The sequence below is a fragment of the Echiichthys vipera genome (genome assembly GCF_963691815.1).
Source record: "Echiichthys vipera genome assembly, chromosome: 20".
In the NCBI taxonomy this organism is placed as follows: domain Eukaryota; kingdom Metazoa; phylum Chordata; class Actinopteri; order Perciformes; family Trachinidae; genus Echiichthys; species Echiichthys vipera.
The window spans coordinates 24,322,643-24,348,971 of NC_139845.1; the positions used below are offsets into that span (position 1 = coordinate 24,322,643).

At 43.2% G+C, this 26,329-nt stretch overlaps 1 protein-coding gene across 2 annotated transcripts in view; it reads left to right on the forward strand.

The window, feature by feature from the left end:
* Nucleotides 1-26,329, forward strand: part of LOC310962806 (DENN domain-containing protein 5B-like) — a 107,395-nt gene that overhangs the window by 52,945 nt on the left and 28,121 nt on the right. For both annotated transcript variants that reach the window (XM_083935382.1, XM_083935383.1), the window contains 3 exons: nucleotides 7,215-7,902; nucleotides 17,707-17,894; nucleotides 22,632-23,222. In XM_083935382.1, the coding sequence (XP_083791508.1) occupies nucleotides 7,215-7,902; nucleotides 17,707-17,894; nucleotides 22,632-23,222 (1,467 nt within the window). The remainder of the gene's footprint in view (nucleotides 1-7,214; nucleotides 7,903-17,706; nucleotides 17,895-22,631; nucleotides 23,223-26,329) is intronic.

Below are 26,329 nucleotides of genomic sequence, written 5' to 3' on the forward strand. Positions count from 1 at the left end.
CCAGTTAGATCTGGTGGCAGTAGTTCAGCAACAGCAGTTCGGAGTATTCGGCCTTCTTGGAGACCCTGAATGGAGTCCTGTGTGGGGCTCCAGTAGGGGACTCCATAGTTCTGCTGGTAGACTTCAACACCCACTAGGGCAACAGCCTCCCTGATCTAAATCCGAGCGGTCGTCTGTTTTTAGATTTCTGTGCTAGTCATGGATTGTCTATAACAAACACCATGTTCGAGCATAAGGATGCTCAAAGGTGTACTTGGTCGAACCTCAGATTGAAGAGGAACAATGCGGATTCCGTACTGGACGTGGAACAACGGACCAGCTCTTCACTCTCGCAAGGATCCTGGAGGGGGCCTGAGAGTATGCCCATCCGGTCTACACCAACTCTCTTTGTGATTTTCATGGACAGGATATCGAGGCGAAGCCGTGGTTCTCGGCTTATGTCGGCAGGTGCTCTACCGCACCGTTGTGAAGAAAAGAGAGCTGAGCTGGAAGGCAAAGCTCTCGATCTACTGGTCAATCTTCGTTCCTACCCTCACCTATGGTCAGGAAAGCTGGGTCATGACCGAAAGAACGAGGTCGTGGGTACAAGCGGCTGGAAGGGTTTTTCTCAGGAGGGTGGCTGGAGTCTCCCTTAGTAATAGGGTGAGAAGTTTAGCCATCCGTGAGGAACTTGGAGTAGAGACACCTCAACTGGCTCCTTTGCGTTGAAAGGAGCCAGTTGAGGTGGTTCGGGCATCTGGTAAGGATGAACCCTGGGCGCCTCCCTAGGGAGGTGTTCCAGGCACGTCCAGCTGGAAGGAGGCCTCGGGGAAGACCCAGGACCAGGTGGAGAGATTATATCTTCACACTGGCCTGGGAACGCCGTAGGATCCCCCAGTTAGAGCTGGTTAATGTGGCCCGGGAAAGGGAAGTTTGGTGTCCCCTGCTAGAGCTGCTGCCCCCCCACGACCCAATCCTGAAAAAAGATGAGTGATAAGAACATCTAGGGGACGGACTGGAAGTAGAGAGGTGAATGTGTTTCAATACAGTTTACAAAAGAGCAAAAAAAACAAAAAAACGTTCTGAGGAAAACCATGATGAGATATTTGTTGTTCAGAGAGCACACAAGTATCAAACAAGATGGCTTGACAGGATAAGGACCTCATTAAAAAACTTGGTCAACCATTTTTGACATACCCTTAATTATCTCAACCAGCCATTGAAAGTAATTTGTTTTTGAAAATTGTGATTGTTTGAACACGCTCTGCTGAAGGAGCTAAACTGATGACCTTGATGTGTGTTTGTTTGTGTGGTGTTGGGCTCTTACCGTCTCTCTCTCACTCTCTCTCTCTCTCGTGGTTACCGCCTACTTTTCCACCTGCCCCGGCGTCCGAGCTGCTGAATAATTCAGCCGTGGTTCTCGCCTTACGTTGGCATGGAAACAGGCCATTATGCAGCACCGCAGGGTCTGAAACCCAACACCTGGATGATTGCGAGCTGTCGATGGATGACAGCTGAGAGTCATTGCATTGTTTCTCTGTCTCTTTCTATGTCTTATGAACAACACGTCCCCTCAGTTTCCCCTCAGTTTCCCCTCAGTTTCCCTTCTCTCTACCATATCTCCTCTCTGGAACGTTCTCATCCCAGATCTACCCCCTGCAGCGAGGTGTGAGATGAGGAGAATGGAGGCTGTAATCATCTTGTGCCTGCAGCCTGTCGGTAAAGCCTCTGTGATGATTGTTTTCAAACTCCAACACCCTAAATCACACGCACAACTGTTATATTATTTACCGATAGAGCTCAATGGTGAGGCTCCGCAAGTGAAAATCCCATTCGTTTTCTACAACAGGATTTGGATTAGTAGACATAATGTCTTAACCATCAAAGGTAGATTTACCACAAGCTATATCATTGTGACAAAATGGTTTATGTTTTTATTTAGTCTGAAAGCTGTGGGCATTCAGGTGCTGCTCCTTAATTGAGAAACTTGCATGTTGTCGCAAAGCACACTTAACTGCGAATTTCCATGCATGTAAAGTTTTTTGTGTAATAAACTGGAAATTGAATGACATCGGGTTTTTTTATCTTAACATTCATCTAAATATTATTTCTGAATTTAGCTCATAGACTTTAAAAGTGGTAGATAAAAAGATAATTGCCTGCCACAGTGCCAGTGAAAAAAGTTAATTTCAGACCCTGTTACCCAACATCCTCACACACACATATCTCCCATTAGGGATGCACCCACCCGATATTAAAGGTTGAAGATGTAGAATCCTTATTAAAAGCTATATTTTTCAAATTATTATCATATATTATTATATATTTTTTGTACAGAATGAAAGTATTGCTTTTCCATAAAAATTTATTTAGTGTGAATTAATATTTTAAATTTTCTTTTGACTGGTTTGACAATGGCTTTCTGTCCCGTTGTTTTTTCATGGTAGCAGCCAATAGCGTTGGCCGTTGCTGGTTGCCAGGATTGTCTGTTGTTGGGTGCAGCTACTGTAGGCTGGTACTGGGTGGAATGGAGTTTACCAATCCTGCAGCTGCTTCAGAGCCTCAGTGAAGGGGGCGTTTTTTGTCCCAGCAGCTGAGTGATCGGAGACGGGCAACAACCAGAGTCAATATAGGCCGAGCATTTACTCCATGGACTGAGAGAAAGGAGATAAACGCCATTCAAACCAAATGGCTACGTTTCTCCTTTATCGCTAACATCTCTTTCATCTTTACTTAGCTGGAATGGCTAATGCTAACGGCTAACGGCTAACGCTAACTGTCAGTCAAACGCCACTGCAATGCTTGTTTTTATGGTGCGGGGACGGGTTCAAACCGTATCAAACAGACTCCAGTCTTCTGTAGATTACTGGTTCGGGTCTGCAGACCTGGCAAAAAGACTAGTGGAATTTATTTTTGTTGTTGTGACTACGATCTTGAGAAACTAGATGGCGGTGTTCTGCTCATCTCCATATTCAACCTTTTAGATACTTTATCAGGTTCAGCTGTTGGATTTAATTTAATTTAATTTTGGATTTTAATTTTAAGAAGTTTAAGCCAGTGGATAATTGTTTGTTTTAATAACAAATGAATAAATAAAAAAATAATTAAGTACATTTGTATTTATGTCTTATGTTCTTTTACAAAGTTAGGGAAGTAATGTTTCAGTGAAGCCTGATGCGTCTCTTCACATGGTGAGGCATACAGTTTATTAATTCAACAATGGTATTGAATTGGTATCAAGTATCGACCCATATGCAAAGCCCAGGTATCAATATCGAGACTGAAAAGGTTTTGTGCATCCCTACTTCCCATCTCCCCCTGCAGGACGTGAGGTTTCCAGCACAGTGATGGTCTCAGTCACCACAAACAGGATGACTCCACGGGATGACCTTCTTTCTTTTTTGCCCTGTTTAGTTGGCTGACAGATAAATCCTTGATAAAGGCCTCAGCAGTCTTCCTGCACTGTAAACAATAAACCATATGCACCTCCACTGCTCTTGCTGTCCTCACTTCATTTTCACATGAGCAACAGAAACAGGAAAACAGCTGAATGGGTCATTGTACTGTGACTCCTGGAGGTCAGATATATTTGTTCCTCCCTCACACATAGACTGTCACGTCATTCCATCTCACGGGTAGCAGAGTCATTCTGCAGGCAACAAAGAGATACTTATTTGACACAAAACTCAACAAGTTTATAAGTATAGTGTACGTTTCTCACTGCTCTGTCTGGATTTCATTACCTTTCGTGTGTGTGTGTGTGTGTGTGTGTGTGTGTGTGTGTGTGTGTGTGTGTGTGTGTGTGTGTGTGTGTGTGTGTGTGTGTGTGTGTGTGTGTGTGTGTGTGTGTGTGTGTGTGTGTGTGTGTGTGTGTGTGTGTGTGTGTGTGTGTGTGTGTGTGTGTGTGTGTGTGTGTGTGTGTGTGTGTGTGTGTGTGTGTGTGTGTGTGTGTGTGTGTGTGTGTGTGTGTGTGTGTGTGTGTGTAAAAAACCTTTATTAAGGTATGGGTTTGTTTGTGTATGCAGACTCATCCATATGTATGCAGGAGTACTCACACATTTGAATGTGTGTTTGCACAAAGCAGCTCTTGTCTGCAGTCAGGTTCGGTTCTGCACATAAACATAATGAGGCTAATAAGTCAGATTTATTGCAGGCTGCTGCTGACTGCACGTTTATATCAACAGTTTATGAGAGAGTTTTTCTCTGAATGCATCACAAGAACACTATCAACATAAGCTGTAGCATTATTTAAAGGGAAACTTTGGTGATTCTCAAACATCTTTGTGTCAGTGGAAGGACCACATCTGGATGATATATAAACACTTGTCCTGCTGTAAAATGGAACGAAATGTAATACCTGAACACTGCATGGGGAATGTTTGTATCTTGTAAACCCATGGGGGTTAGGCACTTTATGTACATGATACAATAATAAAGAAATCAAACAATCAAAGCAACTGAAGATATTTACCTAAATGTGTGGATTTGTCTCTGTTGTTGAACACTAAATATCTTAACATTTTCAGTTAGGTAGTAAAGTCTGGGAAAAGACTGTGTGATGGACAGTCATGCATGCAGGAGCATAGACTGTATAAAAAATGGACGTAGCCTCTCCGTCTGGGTCCGTTCTCTCAACTTGATCCAATCCTCCCTACCTACGGGAGTCTCCATCTTGTCAGACTTTGACTCCTCCTCATTTCCTTTGACCAAAAAAGGGCATGTATGTGACGTTTGAGGGAGGGAGATACGTCTATCTGGCTGACATATACCTCCGAGGGAAAGTGAGGGTCAGAGGCTAGCTGTCACTCAAGAGACCACGCCCCTAATTATTCATAAACTTTAACCTCCAATAAAATAAAAACTACTGGTAAAAAACAAATTCACCCCCCTCAGTGTTGTCATGGAGATATGACCTAAACAAACAGACTAAAATGTTTTTTTGTACTGGGCCTTGTATAGGTTTAATTATGCTGTTTAACATGGGAGTCAATGAGAAACTGCTCTATTGTGCAAACTATTCCTACTGGCCACTGAAAGAACGGCAGTTTTTAGCTCTTCCTTATTGGATCAACCAGGAAGTAGCTCTAGTAGGGTTTTGGTCAGGAGTGAGACAGGGTCAATGAAAAAGCACGCTTCTGAGACAGAATTGTGGACAGAAAAATAACAGTGACCTCTGCTCCAGCCGTATATTACACCTAATATTTCACACAGATGAGGGATATTCACAGCCTTTCCACCAGGGCCAGTGCCAGTAAGAGTCACCTTGGGAAGGAAACTTTTCTGTACATGTCAATAAATATGTGGAATAGTTTGCCAGGTACTCTTTAAATCTTAAGTAGTTTAGGAGATTTCATGCTTGCACTTAATAATAATAATAATAATACATTTAATTTGAGGGCGCCTCTCTGGGCACTCGAGGACACCGTACAATTGCAAAATAGATAAAAATAAATAAAATAGATAAAAACACTAAGAAGGAAATACAAAACACATAAGAAAAGACAATATGGATGGTTAAGTGGGGTAGGCAGTCCGGAATAGGTGAGTTTTTAGTTTTGATTTGAAGTGTGTGAAAGAGTCCAAGTTCCTGAGATCCGGTGGAAGTGCGTTCCAGAGTTGGGGGGGCAGAACGGCTGAAAGCCCTGCTCCCCATGGTGACAAGGCGGGCGGGGGGGACAGAAAGGTGGACAGAGGAGGCAGATCTGAGGGAACGGGAAGGGGTGGCGATGTTGAGGAGTTCAGACAGATAAGGAGGGGAGAGGTTGTGGATGGCCTTGAAGGTAAACAGGAGTATTTTGAATTCGATGCGGAGTTTGACCGGGAGCCAGTGGAGTTGCTGCAGAACAAGAGTGATGTGGTGGATGGAGGGGGTTCTGGTGATGATCCGAGCTGCAGAGTTCTGAACCAGTTGGAGTTTATGGAGATGTTTGTAAGGTAGACCGAAGAGAAGGGAGTTACAGTAGTCGATACGGGAGGTGACAAGGCTGTGTACAAGAATTGCAGTGGAGTGAGGGGAAAGGGAGGGGCGGAGGCGATTAATATTGCGTAGGTGGAAGTAGGCAGACCGGGTGATGTTGTTGATATGGGATTGGAATGATAACGTGCTGTCGAGAATGACACCCAGACTCTTAACCTGAGGGGAGGGGGAGACAGAGGAATGGTCAATGGTGAGGGAGAAACTGTCAGTTTTTGAGAGGGTTGATTTGGTGCCAATTAAAAGGAATTCTGTTTTTTCACTGTTGAGTTTGAGGAAGTTGGAGGTGAACCAAGATTTGAGCTCGGTGAAGCAGTCAGTAAGGGAGGAAGGTGCGAGAGTGGAGTTTGGTTTGCTGGAGAGGTAGAGCTGGGTGTCATCCGCAAAGCAATGGAAATTAATGTTGTACTTACGGAAGATATTGCCAAGTGGAAGGAGGTAGATGATAAAGAGAAGGGGCCCCAGGACTGAGCCCTGGGGCACACCAGTGGTGACGGGGGATGGGTGGGAACTGAAGGATTGGAGTTGGATGAACTGAGTGCGGCCTGAGAGGTAGGATTTAAACCAGTCAAGGGGTGTGTGAGAAATGCCAGTGGAGATTAATCTGTTGAGGAGGATAGTGTGAGAGATGGTGTCGAAGGCCGCACTCAGATCGAGGAGGATGAGGATAGTGAGTAAACCAGAGTCGGCTGCCAGAAGGAGGTCGTTTGTGATTTTGATTAGTGCAGATTCAGTGCTATGGAGTGGGCGGAAACCAGATTGGAATTGTTCGTACAGGTTGTTATGGGTTAGGTGAGAATGAATAATTGGCTCAGAAAATATTCACAGTAGGATATTATGTTGGACAGTTTTTAGTTCATTTATTTATGTATGTATCATGAATAAAATGCGGTAACGAAAGTATAGACACCAGAGATGATGGGAATATTATATTGCATTATTGTTTTGCTGAATGTTTTCAAGGTGTCATGGCGTTATCCTTTTCCTTGTTATGTAAGCACTCTGTCCTGGCAGACTGGGTGTCTTTTTCTTTAAAAAAGCTTTGTCTACTATAATCAATCAATAAGTCTAACTACCTCACAGATCTGACCTGGTGACACTGAATAGGAGTTATTCAATTCAGTTATTACACACAACAGTTTTTACCATAAACAAAAACATGTCACTGAATGATTTCAGTAAAGAAAAATAGTGGTTTTAACTACATTTGAAACCGTGTTGAAGTGGTGATTGACTCCTGTTCTCTCCTGTCTCCCTGCAGCTGTGTATGCCTAAAGGCCTGTCGTTCAGGACGCAGACAGACCAGCGTGAGCCACAGTTCCACTCCTTCATCATCACAAAGGAGGATGGTTCTCGGACCTACGGCTTCGTCCACACCTTCTACGAGGAGGTGACCAGCCCACAGATCTGCTCTGCCATGCAGACCCTCTACCAGATGCACAATGCAGAGAGCGTCACGGCCAACACCCCTTCTTCTTCCTCTTCTTCCTCCTCCTCCAGCATGGACTCACTGGCCAGTAGTCTAGACGAGGCCGACTCCCCGACTTCCTCATCCTCCTCGTCTCGCAAGGCGGGTGGCTACGACTCATCGCGGGACACCCTCTATGTGTCCAAGGCCTTGTGCCTGATCACACCCATGCCCTTCATGCATGCCTGCCGCCGCTTCCTGTCGCAACTGCACCGGGCTGTGACTGCAGCCACCGACCCCCCTCTGCCACTGGAGAGCTACGTTCACAACATCCTGTACGAGGTGCCGCTGCCCGCTCCAGGACGCTCTCTCAAGTTCCACGGTGTGTACGAGCCCATCGTGTGTCAGAGGCCTGGGGTAGGGGAGCTGCAGCTGGCAGACTTCCCCCTTGCAGAGGCCTTCAGTCTGCTGGGAGTGGAGAACCTGGTCCAGGTGTTCACCTGCACCCTGCTGGAGATGCAGATCCTCCTGTACTCACATGGTAAGGACGCTTGCAAACAGACTTTTTCGTAGCATTGTCGTACATGTTTGTACATACACACACATCAGATCACTGTCAGAAATTGAACTAGACAAAGGGCAAAAATCCCCTAAGAAATCTCTGAATGCCCCTTTATATCCTACATTAAAGAGTACCTACTGTATCATGCGCTTCAGTCTTTTCTGACCTATAAATGTAGTTATAATATTTTGTAGTCATGTTAAATAAAACCAAAGCGTCAAATAATGAAGTCCTTACATTCAGACGGGAGCCCTGTCGACCGTCTGGGTTGGCTGTGCTCAGCTCTGAACTCTAGGTTGTCGGTCGCTATCAGAGATTTATTAGAATTTCCAGAATTTGTCTCTATAGAAGAATCCTCACTTCCCTAATGGTCATGCTGCTACACACAGAACCAAACTGTAAGTTCAGACACTTTTATGCTGTTTTGGTGTTTATTTCGGAAGTTAACCTGTTAAAGCTAACGTTAGCATGTTGCGCAACTAACGTGGCTAGCTTCCATATAGACAGTGTTTCCAGCTGCTTAGGTAATTGATCCCCTATATGGTAAGGGACGTAACATTTCCTGGCACGCAGCATAAACAGTTGACCAATCACAGCAGGGTGGACAAGCCTCCCAATCAGAGCACACTGGGGCAGAAGCTCAGACAGAGCCTGCCACACAGAGGTGCTGCATGGGTGCTGCAGCAATGCACAATATGAGAAACAGAATGTGTTTTTTAAAGATCAAAGCATGTAAAACTTTTGTAGCTGATCTGAATGTAAAGGTTGCTGCTTCTGTGAACTTCAAGAGGCAGGAAGTGATGAAGTTTACCTGTATTTGTGCAGCTTAAATTCACACAAGGTTAATGGACTTAATATATGCAAAAGAAAAAAAATGTAATTAATGTAACATTGGAACAGGCTGTGTGACCATCAGTAACTTCCTCATTCATTTCAATCAGACCACTCTGTTGGACAGCAGGGGAATCTGCTGCAGAGGAACACACGACACAAACTTATGATGAACTCAAGATATATGAGAGACTGAGAATTTCATCCTCAACTCATTCCTTCATTTTTTAGTGCATTTTTTATGTGAGAAGCAGTGTGTGGCTGCAGACTGAGACAACTCTAATAAAGTGTTCTGTTTAAACTTTGCAGTTCAGAGACAAGGGGAAATGGAGATTTCCCCTCCCAGGATTAGTTACTCTGAACTGACTCTGTGGACTGAGATCAACTTTCGTCCTACATTCCTCCATCCTACTCTTTCTCACTTTCACTCCTCCACTCTGCAACACTTTCTCTGTTTGTTTATCTTCTGTGCCGGATGAGTCATGTCGTATTCTGCAGCATCTGCACAGCAGAGCTCATTCCTCTGGTGCAGACATATTACGAGGTCAACGATGAAATCTCTCTGCTGCTTTTTGCAAAGGTGAACTAACTTGAATGGAATATCTGATTTACTTTTGACAGTGAACGGCACACGTCACATTGAATCTGACATTTTCTGAACAGAATTAGGCCACTTTTAAATGTGCTACTGAATCGGATATGTGACCGCAATCTCAACAGCCAGGTTGCTTTTAATGCGACTTTGACATCATTCTGACCCGTGCTGCACTGTTTTGTAAATGCACGGCCTTATGCTTGATTTGTTTAAAGAACTACAAAGGTGAAAATATCAATTTTTTTTTCGGTTACAGAAGAGAATAAACACGTTCCATAAGAATCATAAAAAAATCATGATCTCAATCATTTAAAAAAAAAAAAAATCATGATTCTCTATTTTAATAATCATGCAGCCCTACTGCGAAGACTGTTTGAACTCATGAATTAGGACTATGTATCAATTAAATATAGGGATGCCTGAGTCTAGTGCTAAAAATGTTAACTGAGGCTGTCTCTGTGGACCAAGAAAAAGTCCACGCCTGCTCCTCTCTCATTCCATCATCGTCCTTTGATGAAAAAGTGTTTTATTCATCACTGTCAGCATCAAGGCAGTCGCTCATGGAGGGAAAACCATTAATACTAGACCTCAGTGAAAAACATCCCTGTTGTGCTCAAATGTTCTTAATTTTTCACCGGGAATCACCGGTGGCGTGCAGCCTGGGCTCTGACTGTGTTACACGTCTATCCAAACGAGACTTAACGTCCCGGTAATGAGGGGGGACTGTGCACAGAGACAGGTGATGGAAGGGTTCAGTTCGGGGGAAAGATGGAGAACGTTCCCTGGATGTTAATGAAAAGCGGCCCCACCGTATGTTCCCATGATCCTCCTAATCAATCAACAAGCGATTACACCAGGAGGAATAGAGGCATCATCAGGGATAGAAAGTGACAGCAGAGTATCTCCTCCAATCATCAGGCTCATTATATGGTAATCGGTATAGTTAATTTACATTCCTGTCAGGCAGTCTGTACTTGGGAGGAGAAGGACGCGTCGAGACAACAAGTACCAGCCAATCACAGCACAGTAGGGCGGGACTAGGCGGAACACTGATCTGTGCCTGCTCAGTGAAGCATGATGTGAAAAAAACAGGAATTCTGATATGACCGTTCCGAGCTAGCATTTTAATGTTGAGTCACCTACGTCAGGTGCCAGTGTTTATGCAGTGTTTTAGCAAATAGCAACGTCATTCCTACGTCATGTTTCTCAACATAGGTGAATTCGCCAACATTGAATCACTATTGATTTTAGTTTTGATTTTACAAATCCAATCAACGTTGAAATTTCTACATCACTATAAAGGCCTGTCAACAGTTTGACACACTATATTTTTGTTCCACTGTTTTTAGTATTTAGTAGCCATTGAGCTAGCCGGCTGCTCTGTTTACCGCGCAGACCTTACGGAGGACTCTGGGAAGAGCAAAGGAGGACTGTGTTTACAACAGCTGGTGCACAGCCGCGGACATCATAAATACACAGTGCAAACTTTAGAGAGGAATTAAAAATGCAAAGCGCAACTACAGGCAGCGCAATGAAGACCAATTCAATAATGGAGACCCCCGTAGCATGTGGAAAGGCATCAGGACATTGACAGACTATAAAACGAACACCCCCTTTCCCAGTGATCACACTGAAACGCCTGATGTCCACAACAACTTCTTTGCTTGCTTCGACACCCACAGGACAGAGTCTGCCCCACCCATCATCCTATCAGCTGGAGAAGCGACACTGGTGCTACATCCACACCAGGTGAGAACCACTCTGAAGAAAATCCACCCACATAATGCAGCAGGCCCAGATGGAGTGGCAGGCAGTGTGCCGAAGACATGTGCGGAGCAGCTCACAGAGGTGTTCACCAACCTATTCAACCTCACTGCAACAGGTCTCTGTTCCCACGTGTCTCAAATCTTCCACAATCATTCCAGTTCCCAAAAAGTCCTCTGTGAACTGTTTAAATGATTACTGTCCGGTTGCACTGACTCCCATTGCCATGAAGTGCCATGAAAGCTGATGCTCTCTCACATCAAAACCATCATTCCACCAGACATGGACAAACACCACTTTGCAAACAGAGCAAACCACTCCACAGAGGATGCCATTACAACAGCTCTCCGCACAGTCCTGGAACACTTAGACACCGAACAGGTATGTGAGGAAGCTCTTTGTGGACTTCAGCTCTGCATTTAATACAGTAATTCCACACAAACTGGTTGACAAACTGAACACTCTGGGCCAGGGTTCTGCGCTGTGCTCATGGATCATGAGCTTTCTCACAGACAGACCTCAACAGATGAGAACAGGCAACCGCACCTCTTCTACACCTGAACACAGGAACCCTGCAGGGTTGTGTGCTGAGCCCAGTTCTTTTTACACTATTCACCAGTGACTGCACCCCCATCCACAATTCAAACGCCATAATTAATTTTTGCAGATGACACCATGGTGGTCGGACTGATTTCAGACAATAAGGAAACAGCATACAGGCATAAGGTGAAACATCTGACTCAGTGGGGTGGGAACAACCTTGTCCTTAACACCTCGAAGACAAAAGAGTTGATCATTGACTTCAGGCGGACAAAGAGAACTGAACAGGTCCCCCTCCACATACACGAAGAAGCAGTGGAACGTGTGGAGACCATTAAGTTCTTCGGAGTCAACATATCAGACAAGCTGGTCTGGACCTCCAACGCCTCATGCTTGGTCAAAAGGGCTCATCAGAGACTATATTTCCTCAGGAAGCTGAAAAAGGCCCAGCTCCCACAAACACTGATGCTCAAATTTTACAGGTCTGTCATTGAGAGCATCCTAACCAACTGCATAACCGTTTGGTATGCCAGCAGATCCTGCATAGGGTGGTGAAGGCAGCCCAGCGTATCATTGGGCTGAGGCTCCCTAACCTTGACACCGCTCCACAGAGGATGCCATAACATCAGCTCTCCACACAGCCTTCTATTAGCTTCAGACAAAGGACTTGTCTCTGTACTTGTTTTACTAGATCTTAGTGCTGCCTTCGACACTATTGACCATCACATCCTGCTACAGAGACTGGAGCATCTAATTGGCATTAAAGGAACCACATTAAGCTGGTTTAAGTCGTATTTATCAGATAGATCTCAGTATGTACATGTTAATGACAAATCCTCCATACACACTAAAGTAAGTTACGGAGTTCCACAGGGTTCTGTCCTTGGACTGATTCTATTCACCTTATATATGCTTCCCTTAGGAAATATTATAAGGAAGCACTCCATAAATTTTCATTGTTATGCTGATGATACACAATTACATTTGTCAATCAAACCAGAAGAAACCGATCAGTTAGATAAACTTCAAATGTGCATTAAGGAAATAAAAAGCTGGATGACCTGCAATTTTCTGATGTTAAAAACTCAGATAAAGTTATTGTACTTGGCCCCGAAGTACAATAAGCAAATAAATATATGCCAGCAGAATCAGTAAGAAAGCCACTGCCATCCGGTAAACGGTTCAGGGCACTTGGATCCAACACCAGCAGGATGAGGAACAGTTTTTACCCCAGAGCTGTGGCCTCTGAAGCCATACAAAATTTCACTGTACTAAGTATAATGCCAATAAAGAGAATTCTGATTCTGATTTAACACTAAGTTTGCGAACGCTGTATCTGTTATTGTCCTGAAACACGGTGCAAAAAAACCTAAATAATGGGGTCATTTGTAAAATCTCTGTTTATTTTTGATTAATTATTTTTACTAATCATCTTGAAGAGATCTCATCTACATCACATGGAAAGCACCAAATGCACTGACATTCAAATGTTCACAACAAGCACAGTCTGCTAGGAAGAAGCAATTGGCCAAAGCAAGACCAGGAAGTAGATTAATAAAGACATTTCACTGACACTTTATTATCAGACTATGGCTGAATGATCCAAGTGTGCCAACATTTCACACACAAGCAGTCTTTTTACATAATTTTCATGAAAAACATTTTGAAGTTTAACATGGAAAAAAACAGGCCAAACGTCTTAACCGGTCCAGGTGTCTGGACAACAGAGACCCACTTTTCACATGCCCAAGCGGTTGTTGTCTGCAACCGTCAGAGCCAAAAGAATCCAGTTCTAGTCACAGCATTTGTGTGATTGACAGCAGCCGTCCTCCAATTAAGCCCTTATATTGATCGATGATCCAGAATGATCAATCAGACTAGAGACTCAAAGTACGGCAGGAGATATAGAAAGGGCTTTTATCACGACTCAACAAATGTTTAAATCAGAGTTTATATTTCATCATTGCATCACTTTTCATATATCAACACTTTTTCAACAGGGCATTGATCAGTGTTGTGTGGATGTTGGAACAACTTTTTTTTCTCTTAAAATATTTCAGCAAAATGTTTAAAAGTCATGGTTGTAAAAAATAATGTTGATTTGACATTTCTGCATTGAATCTATAGTGAATTAACAACACCACTATAACTATGGTGTTTACTACTATTAATGTTTTTTTCATAACTGACATTATTTAAACAACATCTAAATGTTTAATGTCAGTCGAATTCCAGCTGGGTTCTCACAGTGGTTACAGGGCCAGTGATCAGAGATGGAGATCAGATTTAGGACCATATGAAGGTGGGCCAGATCTGATGTGGGATATTTGTTTCCACACAGATCTCTGTCACTTGTTCTTGTAATGTGAGCGTAGCCAAGGCGTCGACATGTGTTGAGTTGGGATGAGGACGGGTTGGAGTCAGAGATGAAGAAGAATTGTTTTCCCTCTGTTTGTGTTTTTTCCAGGTCAGCTGACTAGAAGTTGGTTTCCACAAAGTATTTTTGTTTCTTTGATTTGTCATGGAATGAAATGCTTCTCCAAGCCTCTTTCATTTTGATTTCTTTCTAATCTTCTCTCCATACAGTCATTTAGAGAGTCACAGAGTCTGTATTATATCACAGTATTATCACAGTGCAGCTGAACCAAAGTCTACCATGTCTGCATTTGAAGAACACCTGCTGTCAGCTGTTCACCACAGACAGCTCACCTCTTCCCTTGTGAGACTGAGCTGCCTGTTTATCAGTCCCTGATGCTCAGTTGCAGTTTCACAATGACTCGTCATGTCCTGCGTTTTACAGCATCCTTGAGCCCTGTCTCTGCTGGGGCTTTCTGCAGCGCTACACTTTGCCCTATCAGATTAGTTCCTTTTTCAATTATGTGCTTGCTCATCTGTCAGAGGCGCTTGTACTTGTCATATTTCAAAGGGAGTTTCTTTGGCGACGCAGCAAATGTGATCAAAAGATGAATTTGTTCTTTTTGAAAGGAACACCCATAGCTATTTCCAACTAGAACAAAAATGATGAATTAGTTCAACTTAGTTCAACAAGAGAAGAAAATAGAACTTTTAAATTCCATTATTCCCCAAGAAGCCTCGCCGTGTGAGCTTTGATGTTTTTCACTGCGAGGGAAAGAAAAAGGGTGAAAATGATGAGGTGTGAAAGACTAATGCTCAGGAGAAACACTTCTGGAGACAAATCAGGTTATAACAGCAAGGTGTTAATGAAGCCAGCTGAGAAGCTGAGGCTGAACTTAACCTGGTGTGATGTGAGCGAGAAGGGGAACAGGTAGAAACAAAGAAACAGGACTATTTCAGGCACACCCCACAAAGGAGAAACTTTGAACCTGTTCAGACTTGAGAGAACGCCAATACAGACTTAAACATACAGCACACAGAAGTCAAACGGCATCAATAGTTTTTGAAGCCTCTATTTAGTGTATTTAATAATTTGGTAAGAAGAAGGGAAAGTACCTGTCCAATTTAGTGAATTGAGTCCAGATGACAAGACGCTAAAGAACAGTGTGTCCAGTAAAAGCTTAGCTCACGCCAGATCTTGTGTCAATTCAGTTTAGTTTAATGATTAGTATCACATACTTGAAGGGCAAAACGTAGATCATTACAATGCATTCACTGGAAACTGGAATTACTGCTTGCACCGCGTGATTGTAACAGAAACATCATCCAGAGAAGGTGTTGACTTCTGCAGTGTCTACGTTTCTATGTTATTAGTTATAACATTATTAATTATGACCATATGTCTGAGTTCTAGACCAACAACCAAAGCGAACCATTACATCATCATTGAATTATTAAAGGTTGAATATGGAGAATGACGAGAACACTGCCATCTAGTGTCTCAAGGTGGTAGTCGCAACAACAAAAAATAATTCCGGCAGTCGGGGTTGCCAGGTGTGTTGCCCAGTAGCCTACAGGAGACCAGAGTCTGTTTGAGCCCGTTTGAATCCATCCCCTCCAGCAAATCACACCATAAAAACAAGGATTAGAGGAGTTTGACTGACAGTTAGCGTTAGCCGTTAGCATTAGCCGTTCCAGCTAAGTAAAGATGAAAGTGATGTTAGCGATCAAGGAGAAACGTAGCCATTTGGGCGTGCATTGTAATGGCGTTTCTCTCCTTTCTCTCAGTCCATGGAGTGAATGCTCGGCCTATATAGACTCTGGTTTTTGCCCGTCTCCGCTCACTCAGCTGCTGGGACAAATAACGCCCCCTTCACTGAGGCTCCGCTGATGTACCCCTCAAAACGCCCTGTGGGTGTATTATTATTATTATTATTATTATTTATAAATATAGCATTTGATAAAGATTCTACATATTCAACCTTTAGTTAATAAGATGTTGAATCATTTGTTAACTAGTTTTAGAGCTTGTCTTGTGCTATTCATCACTAGTCAGTGGTGTCTTTTCTCCTCTGTTATCCAAACACTTCACTAGATGAAATGCCACACTTTGCAACATGTTTTAATTATGATCCACTCAATAAGTCATGTTAAAGTGTAAGAAGAGAACAACGTGGGGAGTTTGGTGTGAAAATAACTTGTTAGACTGTAGTTAGCGTTGACAATCAAGCAAACATCTGATCGGCTGGTGCAGGTGAGCCCCACTGAACCCTCACTTCATTAGTTTTGCTTTTGTCAGTTACTTGCAGTCTTTCCTACATTCTCTACCACCTTTTCAGCTACAAAAGCCAAACTAACAAACGGAAGTAAATTGCCTCGGTAGTGGTTGAATCTTGAATTAACATGGTTACATCAAGAGAGTGTACAGTGAGTGTATACAGAAGGTTAAAATATTTAGGCTAATGTTAAATACTGTTGTCAAATCAACTGATTAGATGGTGGTGTTCTGCTCATTCTCCATATTCAACCTTTAACATGCAAATACACACAATGTTGTGAATGAATTCAAGACACACATCTCTGTGACCGACTCTGCTTGCTGTCACTTCTTCAAACACATGAAGGAAAAAAGAAAGTGTGTGTGTATGTACCCTTTATTTATTTATTATTTATTTGTTTATTTCGGGCATGTCAGTTAAATAAATCATCATCACACTTGATGATTTATGAACACATTTATAAACTCATCTTGAGACATTTCTATTTTAGAGGGCTGTAATTGTGTATGAGTGATTAAAAGACACACACTCTCTCTCTCTCTCTCTCTCTCTCTCTCTCTCTCTCTCTCTCTCTCTCTCTCTTCAGGAAATGAACAAGCAAAGCAGCTGCTTCTCGTCGGGTTTCTCCTGTTCAATATAAATCACAGTGGAATGTGGTTAAGGCACTGGAGAGCTTCATGCATTTTCATGAAAGTGCAGAGATTCCATATGTGCACATACAGGTTGAAATAGATGGAATGAAATGAGAATGGGGGGGGGGGGGTTTCTATCATATTTTCTTCTTTTTTCTTTCCTCAAGGTCACACAGGCTTTTCACTCTGGCCTTAACAATAACGTGATGAAACTGCTGCTGCTGAGCTCAATACTGAAGCCAGCCTGCAACCACTGCCCTTAATCTGTTTTAGAGAACAGAGGCAATACTCTCTCTCTCTCTCTCGCTCTCTCTCTCTCGCACACAGACACACACACACACACACACACACACACACACACGTGAAAACATGATTGAAAAGAATCCAACAGAATGTAATTCCTCTTGTCTTTAACCCTAACTCTTTCAGATTCAATTTGCAGCACTTGATAAAGCCTTTCTCTCCACATCAATACTTTCATATATGTATTTGATAAACCGCTTACTCTTCCTCCCCCCTCCCTCTGCTCAGTGCTAGACTGCAATAAAGTCATTGTTACATGTTTTTTATAAGTTCAATGACAGCCCATCACCGCACTGTTTTCACATACAATTCAACACTACCTTTATGTTTAATGTGGATATAGATCATTGCTTCTTTTTCTGTTTGATTCAAAAAGATTGTGAAGAAGACGTGAAGTTATTCCTGTGTCATTTCAAAACCCTGTTTTTAGTAAATCTTGTTTTTAAAGATAAGCCAATAATTTTATTCTTCCTCCTTCTCTCAGACTACCAGCGGTTGATGACAGTGGCCGAGGGCATCACCACCCTGCTGTTTCCCTTCCAGTGGCAGCATGTTTATGTTCCCATCCTGCCAGCCTCTCTCCTCCACTTCCTGGATGCTCCCGTTCCCTACCTGATGGGCCTGCAGTCCAAAGAGGGAGCAGACCGCTCTAAACTGGAGCTTCCTCAGGAGGTACGCAGCCAACCTATGGAGCTTTACCTCCAGGCCCTCGGGTTAAAGTTTGATTCCGGTGGCGCAGTGGTTAGAGCAGTCGCCCCATGTAAAGAGGCTGAAGGTCCTCGAGGCAGTGGCCACGTGTTTGACTCCGAGCTGCGGCCCTTTTCTGTATGTCTGCCCCCCCCCCCCCCCCCCCCCTCTCTCTCTCTCTCTCTCTCTCTCTCTCTCTCTCTCTCTCTCTCTCCCCATTTTCTGTCTGTCCTGTGTAATAAAGGCTTGGAAACTGCCAAAAAAATAATCTTTAAAGAAAAAAAGTGTAATGTCGGCGTAAAATCGTCCCATGGTCTCTTTCGGCACTTACTTACTTTAGTTTTTTTTGTGTAACAATTATTAACGCAAAAATTTGGACGAGGCTAACACTGATTTGCTCAGGGCAGTAGGGTGAAGGCATTCAAATGTCTTTTTTAAAATAACATCAAACATCTGCAGTAGCATGATAAGTATCCCACATAAAATGAAGCACCAACAACGTAGTTAGTGAACCCAGAGTTTATTAAGAGTGTTTTAAAGACTTACCTACTGGCCCCTGTGCCAGCTCCTCTCATAGTAAAGTCCATTCAAGTGGATTACTAATAACTCCAAAAGGAAGGAGCCCATTGATGATTCATTGGTTTGGTGTTATTTTGTGTTATTTCGTTTCATTAGCGGCCTCTGTGGCAGTAAGATGTAACTGAAGGTGAGCCTGTTCTTTCAGAGCCTCCATCTTGTCAAGTTCATGGTCATTATGTGTGTTGACAATTGTATTTTTGTTTTTGCTCTTTTGTAAACTTTATAGAAACACATTCACCTCTCTACTTCTGGTCCGTCCCCTATATGTTACCCTCTTAAATACATACACACACACACACACACACACACACACACACACACACACATGTTCCTATTACACTTCTATCCTTACCACAAGCCTGACTCAGAAGTTGGAATTTCCGATTACAAGTGAACACAGCATAACAGTTAGTGACGATCTGAGGCGACAGACCAGCTGTCAGCAGCGTCACTAACATGGAGGCGTATTTACATCTATGGAGGGAATGTCTCCACAGACACAGATATTAGAATACCAAGTAAAAAAAGGCAACACGTTCTTTCATATGATCAGTTACCATTGTTTTAACTCACTCTTTGATAGATATTAACTTTAAAGACAATTAAATAGATGGATATCTTATGGAGTACATTTTCACACAAATTCCTTCACCGTACTGCCTCAAGTTAATCAGCGTTAGCCACGTCCAGCTGTTAGTGGATTTAAGTGACTCTCCGGATATGTACGATAATAGTTTATACATGGAAAAACTGTCTCAATTGCTTATATGATGTATGGAAGTGCCGAAAAGACCATGGGATGATTTTAGGACAGAATTACACTTTAATATGAATGTGAAATAGTTGTTAGCCTGGACTTTCTCGGGGTTCAGGTTGCAACTGTAAAAGGCCTTTGAGCTCCAGCTCCAGCCACACTACTTCGATTTCATTCTATAACAGCCTTTCAGAACTAAAAAGATCTCTGTCCTCACAGGTATTTTAGCTCTGTATGAGAAATAATCAGCGTCCATATTAACCCAACTGAAAACACTGAACACATGACCGTTCACATGCACTGGGCATGTGCATGTGAGGGTGTAAACAGGAAGCAGATTGTCTAGTGTTACTCTGTGGTTGAAAAGAAAATACAACAGCGGTGACGAGTCAGAGCAGAGATTTCTTCTCTTGGACTGTTGACTCTGGTGGAAGTGTTAGTGAAAGTAACTCATGAGTATGAGGTGGTCACAGGGACAGGGAGCATTATCCATCAGTGGAGGAAGTGATGACAAAGAGAAAGGATGAAATCACAGTCAGGTCTGTCAGCCTACCTAACCGATAAGAGTGACTGACGTGGGAGTCTGCGTCATCCTTTACAAACATCTCTGTTTCTGCCCGTCCACACTAACACACAACCCGGAGTTTTCAAACCAAAACTGGATCAGCAGTGTTTCCAAAACCTCTCCGTTATAGAACATCGGAAACACCGGAGCAGTGTGGACACCAGGTAACGTAGCAAAAGATAGATAGATAGAGTTTTGTGGATGTAGCCTCAGGGTTAACATTTAAGTTCAGGTAAGGTTCGATGAGTGTATGAACTACAAGTACAGGTGTTTATGTGTGTTTATGCACAAGCTGCAGTGGTTTGCAGTCAGTGCTCATATCTGCTGACAATACATTGCCCAAGGCTGACATTAAACAACAACCACACACACAGGCAGACTACCAGGCTCCCGTTCAGACACAGGAAACAGTAAAAAACACCTCTCTGTTCTAAATAACTTCCACCACACACACACACACACACACACACACACACACACACACACACACACATACAATAGGACAGGAATTACCTATTGTTCGTCTACAAATTCACCTCAAGGCAAAGTGAGTCGGAAGTGGATTCATCCATTGTTGGATTGCATTCTTCTGGCTTTTTTATTCCAGCCCCAGCCCTTGTCAGACATTGAGGAGGTGAATGTACACTGGATTTAAACCAGCCCTGAGCCCCACCGCAGGGTAACAGTGAATGCGTGTGTGTTCATGTGTTACAGCAAGATAAAGCCCTAACAAAGCGGAGCATCCAGGCTCTCCGGCTTCCGGCTCCCAGCACTCGTTAATCCGGCACATTCCTTATGGAAGCTAATTATGCCAGCCAGTGCAGGATGCTGCCGCGGAGCACCCACGAGCCCGTCTGCATCTCCTCCTCCCCCATACGGGGAACCCGCCTGCTTACATTGGTGAATCTCCCTGTGTTTCTGAATGATCCTTTGAAGTGGCTCTGACCTAGAATTGGGCCGATGATGAAAAAGGGCTCGAAGCAAAGCAGAGAGGACATGATGAGAGAGAGGAAACTGTGGATGTAATTGGGGAATTAATGCCAGACAAGGTTTGCCTTTCTGAACCCTGTACTGTCCCATGGTAACATGGTTAATTTTGCATTGCAGCAAGATCGTAGGGCACCGTTATCATCCCTTTTCTTCATTCTCTCCTCTTTTCTCTCCTTGTGCATATACAAGCATCCTTACTTGGCCTTAGATTCAAACTAGGGAAACCTTTCTGGAGATAAAAAGGTTTGCGATATGCAGAGTTTGCTCAAGTTTGTCTTTTGTTCCCCCCTTTAATGGCGGAATAAAGACCAAAGGAAAGGATATGCAACAGAGGTTCCGAAGCTGGAATCGAATACCAGTCTAGGGATGTCTGGATTAACCGATTTTGCCGTAACCGTGGTTACATAACATTTCATAATTGTAAGAGTCATATAAGCTACGACATCTCTGGTGTGCTGATTCCTAGCAAGTCACGCAATTTGTGTGTGGCGCTGGTTTGTTTTGTGTGTGTGTGAGAGAGTCGTTGTGCCACTCACACACACGTCAGATTGACATTGTAGCCTTATATTTGTCAATAAAGAGCCTTAAAGTGTAATTCCAGCATAAGATCATCTCATGGATTTTTCCGGCAATTACATACATTTAATAAGCCATCAAGACAGTTGGCTCGTGGCTAACAGTGATTAGCTAGGGGCAGTACGGTGAAGGCATTCAAACGTCTTTTTTAACCCCTAATACTGCTGAAAATAACATCAAACCTCTGCAGTAGCATGAGAAGAGTCCCTACATAGAAAACAAAGCACCAATGATGCGCGCGCTTACCAAGTGTCGAATGATAATTTCAGTCATTAATAATCACCAAACCTGTGATCTTTCCTCTGATAATAACCAAAATATCAAAATATCACATGGTGACATCTCTACCCAGGACATTGCGGTAACGTGGCATACATTGTGACAACTCCTACCAAGGCATTCCAGTTCTTCTTGTGTGTTTTTCATTGTCTCTTCCAACACTTAGGGGTGGCTGAATAACAGCAGCCATTTCAAAGGAAACACCCGCCGAGTTCATATTATCCTCTAATCAACATCCATATTTGATTATGGTTTGTGTTTTAGCCTCCGCTAGGATAATATTGCTTTTCCATTGCAATCTGTCTGGCTCCCCATACTATAATGTGTGAGTGTGTCTTGGGCTCTGACCTCCAAAGTTCAATCTGGAGCTTTTCTATCACTCCTGTTTTATACTTAATCTATATGTGTGTGTTTTCTGGCACGTTTCAGTGCATTTCTATTTCGAGTATTATCAGGTCTTACTATAATCCCATATGAGGGTGTGATGCTAACTCCATTATGTCAGATTTAGGTTGATCTACCACAATGGGCCATTATCAATCACACAGTGACCTACATTCTCCATACTCAACATGTCCCAGCCCCCTACGATTCCTCCTACACTCAGGCTGACAAGATAATACCTGTCCCAGCTGCACCTGTTTCTTCTGTCAGCGGCACCTAAAGGACATGTTTCACCCTCAGTCTGTGATGAACAAATTAGATATATTTTTTTCAGGACCAGAAATGTCAGTTATATAAATGTAAAGGGATTATTGTCTGTTCACAATATTTATATCTGGTGCGGCCGGTGGCACAGTGGTTAGAGCAGTCGCCCCATGTAAAGAGGCTGAAGGTCCTCGAGGCAGGACTCGAGGCCCTGTGCTGCATGTCTTCCCCTCTCTCTGACCCCATTTCCTTTCCGTCCTATCTAATAAAAAGCTTGAAAACTGCCAAAAAGAAGTTGAATAAATAATATTCATACTTTCTCCATTCCCAGGCCAACCTGTGTTTTGTGGACATTGACAACCACTACATCGAGCTTCCAGAGGACTTTCCCCAGTTCCCCAATAAGACTGAGTTCATCCAGGAGCTCAGCGAGGTGCTGCTTAGCTTTGGCATTTCTGCCATCACAGGGGCCCCGCCACGGACCCGCACCAGTCCCGGCAGCGCTCCCGGCAGCACCCCCTCCACCCCCGGCAGGGAGCGTAAGACTGTGGCTCTCCGGCAGCTGGAGGACGACGGGCGAAACGGCAACCTTGGCGGGGAGGAGCTGGCCGTGCTGGAGCTGCTGCAGGGAAACGCCACACTGGAAAGACTGCAGGCGCTCACCAAACGCACCGGGGTGACGGTGGCCCGAGTGGACGCCCTGAGGGCCGTAGTCAAAGCTCAGGGCTCTGAGGGGCAAGGGGGCCGGACAGCTGCCGAAGAGGAGGAGCTAAGGAACGCCAAGCTGAACATCCAGCTGAGGGAGGTGTTCGCCAGCCGCTTCACCACCATGTTCGCAGACTACGAAGCCTTTGTCATCCAGAGCGCCCCAGACCTGGAGTCCTGGCTCACCAACAGGGAGCAGATGCACAACTTTGACAAGGTGACTAAATCACAACACATACACACAGTGTGCAAAGAAAATCAGGACTAGGTGTTTGTCTTCTTAGTGCAAAGAGAGAAGACACAATGTGCCCATGATATAAACAGTGAAAAGCTGGGAAATAGTCATCTCAATTGTTCCATGAAGGTGAAATTGGATTGTGTGTGTTTGTGTAACACAGAAAAAGAAATTCAGGTAGAAATGTGTGCTTGTGTGATAAATAATGATCAGTGCAGTGCAGTGTAGGGATTTTAAATGAAATGACAGTGTTTGTATACTACATTCAGTACATATCCCTGGTGAAATGCCATCTACTGCACAGTTGTGAATAGATAATATTTGTACCTTATACTGTTTTTCCAGTATTTTGCATCAACTTAAGTGACAACAAGGCTTTTGTTTAGGAAAGGCTTTTCTATGTTGATCTTTTGCAGGAGAATATGTTATTTATGTTGGTAGTCATTAGTAGGCCAGACCAATACAGGATTTTTAAGAGAAATACTTTATACACTCAACAAAAATATAAACGCAACACTTTTGTTTTTGCTCCCATTTTTCATGAGATTGACTTAAAGATCTAAAATTCATTCCAGATAAACAATATTACCATTTCTCTCAAACATTGTTCACAAATCTGTCTAAATGTGTGATAGTGAGCATTTCTGCTTTGCTGAGATAATCCATCCCACCTCACAGGTGTGCCACATCCAGATGCTGATCTGACATCATGATTAGTGCACAGGTGTGCCTTAGTCTGTTCACAATAAAAGGCCACCCTTATATGTGCAGTTTTGTCTCACAGCAAAATGCCACAGATGCCACAAGCATTGAGGGAGCGTGCAATTGGCATGCTGACAGCAGGAATGTCAACCAGATCTGTTGCTCGTGCATTAAATGTTCATTTCTCCAGCATAAGCCGTCTCCAAAGGCGTTTCAGAGAATATGGCAGTACATCAAACCGGCCTCACAACCGCAGACCACGTGTAACCACACCAGCCCAGGACCTCCACATCCAGGAGGTTCACCGCCTAGATCGTCTGAGACCAGCCACTGAGACAGCTGCTGAAACAATTGGTTTGCATAACCAAACAATTTCTGCACAAACTGTCAGAAACCGTCTCAGGGAAGCTCAACTGCATGCTCGTCGTCCTCATCGGGGTCTTGACCTGACTCCAGCTCGTCGCCGTAACAGACTTGAGTGGGCAAATGCTCACAATAGATGGTGTCTGGCACGTTGGAGAGGTGTTCTCTTCACGGATGAATCTCGGTTTACATTGTTCAGGGCAGATGGCAGACAGCGTGTGTGGCGTCGTGTGGGTGAGCGCTTTGCTTATGTCAATGTTGTGGATCGAGTGGCCCATGGTGGTGGTGGGCTTATGGTATGGGCAGGCATCTGTTATGGACGAAGAACACAGGTGCATTTTATTGATGGCATTCTGAATGCACAGAGATACCGTGATGAGATCCTGAGGCCCATTATTGTGCCATACATCCATGAACATCACCTCATGTTTCAGCAAGATGATGCACGGCCCCATGTTGCAAGGATCTGTACACAATTCTTGGAAGCTGAAAATGTCCCAGTTTTTTCATGGCCAGCATACTCACCGGACATGTCACCCATTGAGCATGTTTGGGATGCTCTTGACCGGCGTATACGACAGCGTGTAACAGTTCCCACTAATATCCAGCCACTTCGCACAGCCATTGAAGAGGAGTGGATCAATATTCCACAGGCCACAATTGACAATCTGATAAACACTATGCGAAGGAGATGTGTTGCACTGCATGAGGCAAATGGTGGTCACACCAGATACTGACTGGTTCTGAGTCCCCAGACCCCAATAAAGCAAAAAAATGTACTGTACATTTCAGGGTGGCCTTTTATTGTGGACAGTCTAAGGCACACCTGTGCACTAATCATGATGTCAGATCAGCATCGTGATGCGGCACACCTGTGAAGTGGGATGGATTATCTCAGCAAAGCAGAAGTGCTCACTATCACACATTTAGACAGATTTGTGAACAATGTTTGAGAGTAATGGTAATATTGTGTATCTGGTATGAATTTTAGATCTTTAAGTCCATCTCATGAAAAATGGGAGCAAAAACAAAAGTGTTGCGTTTATATTTTTGTTGAGTGTATTTTAGAGGGAAATATTCACTGATATATAGATTACCAGTATGGTAATAAGAGAAAATAAAGAAAACATTTAAATTAAATAAAGAGCTAAACAAACATCATCGGTATCAGTCATTTGCTGACTATTTAAATAAAGAATAGAAATAAATTCCTAATCTTTAAAAGCAAAAAAACCCAAAAGCTATAACACCATTGTTTTCTGCATTATGTGTTCTGTGAAAAAGCTCTTCACATCATATCGGAAAACTTTCGACTGACTGTTAAAGCGGTTTGACTAATCATTAGACTTCCTGATATGAGACCATGAGATGTTTATGTCAGAGGATAATATGGTGTTGATCAGTCAATTTACCTGTGAAAAGTCACGTACATCAACGTTTCAGGTCATTTTTGTAAATATCTCCATCCACATTACATAAACAGGCAACAAATCTGTGCATCCCAGCCACAGCAGTGGGACAGACAGCCCTGTGATCATCTATTCTGTGCTAAATACAGACCAACTCACACTTTAATTGGCCTCATTTACATATTTTTCAGCTGAATCAACAGGAAACGTTGATTTGATGATAGCTCATTAATGTTACCTTCTGTCAACTGAGGGAACAACATTATTTAATGATTGCAAAGGCATCTGACAAAATCAGCATAGATGGCAGTGCTGGCACATAATCGGCTATATTGACATTTAAAATGATGGATCATAAGAAAATAAGTAAATTGACTTTTTAACCTCACTGCTACATTTTTTTTGTTTGTTGTTGTTTACCCCATCAGCCCAAAAACAATGCTTTTTACATTTATCTGAAAAAGCTCAGTTTCTCAGTGAGAAAAATGCTGGCTTAGTGTGCATAAACTAAGTTTCCCCTTATTTCCCATGCTTTATATTAGGGCTGCAACTAACAATTATTTTCTTTATTGATTAATCTGTTGATTATTCTCTTTATTATCAGGTAGTTATTTG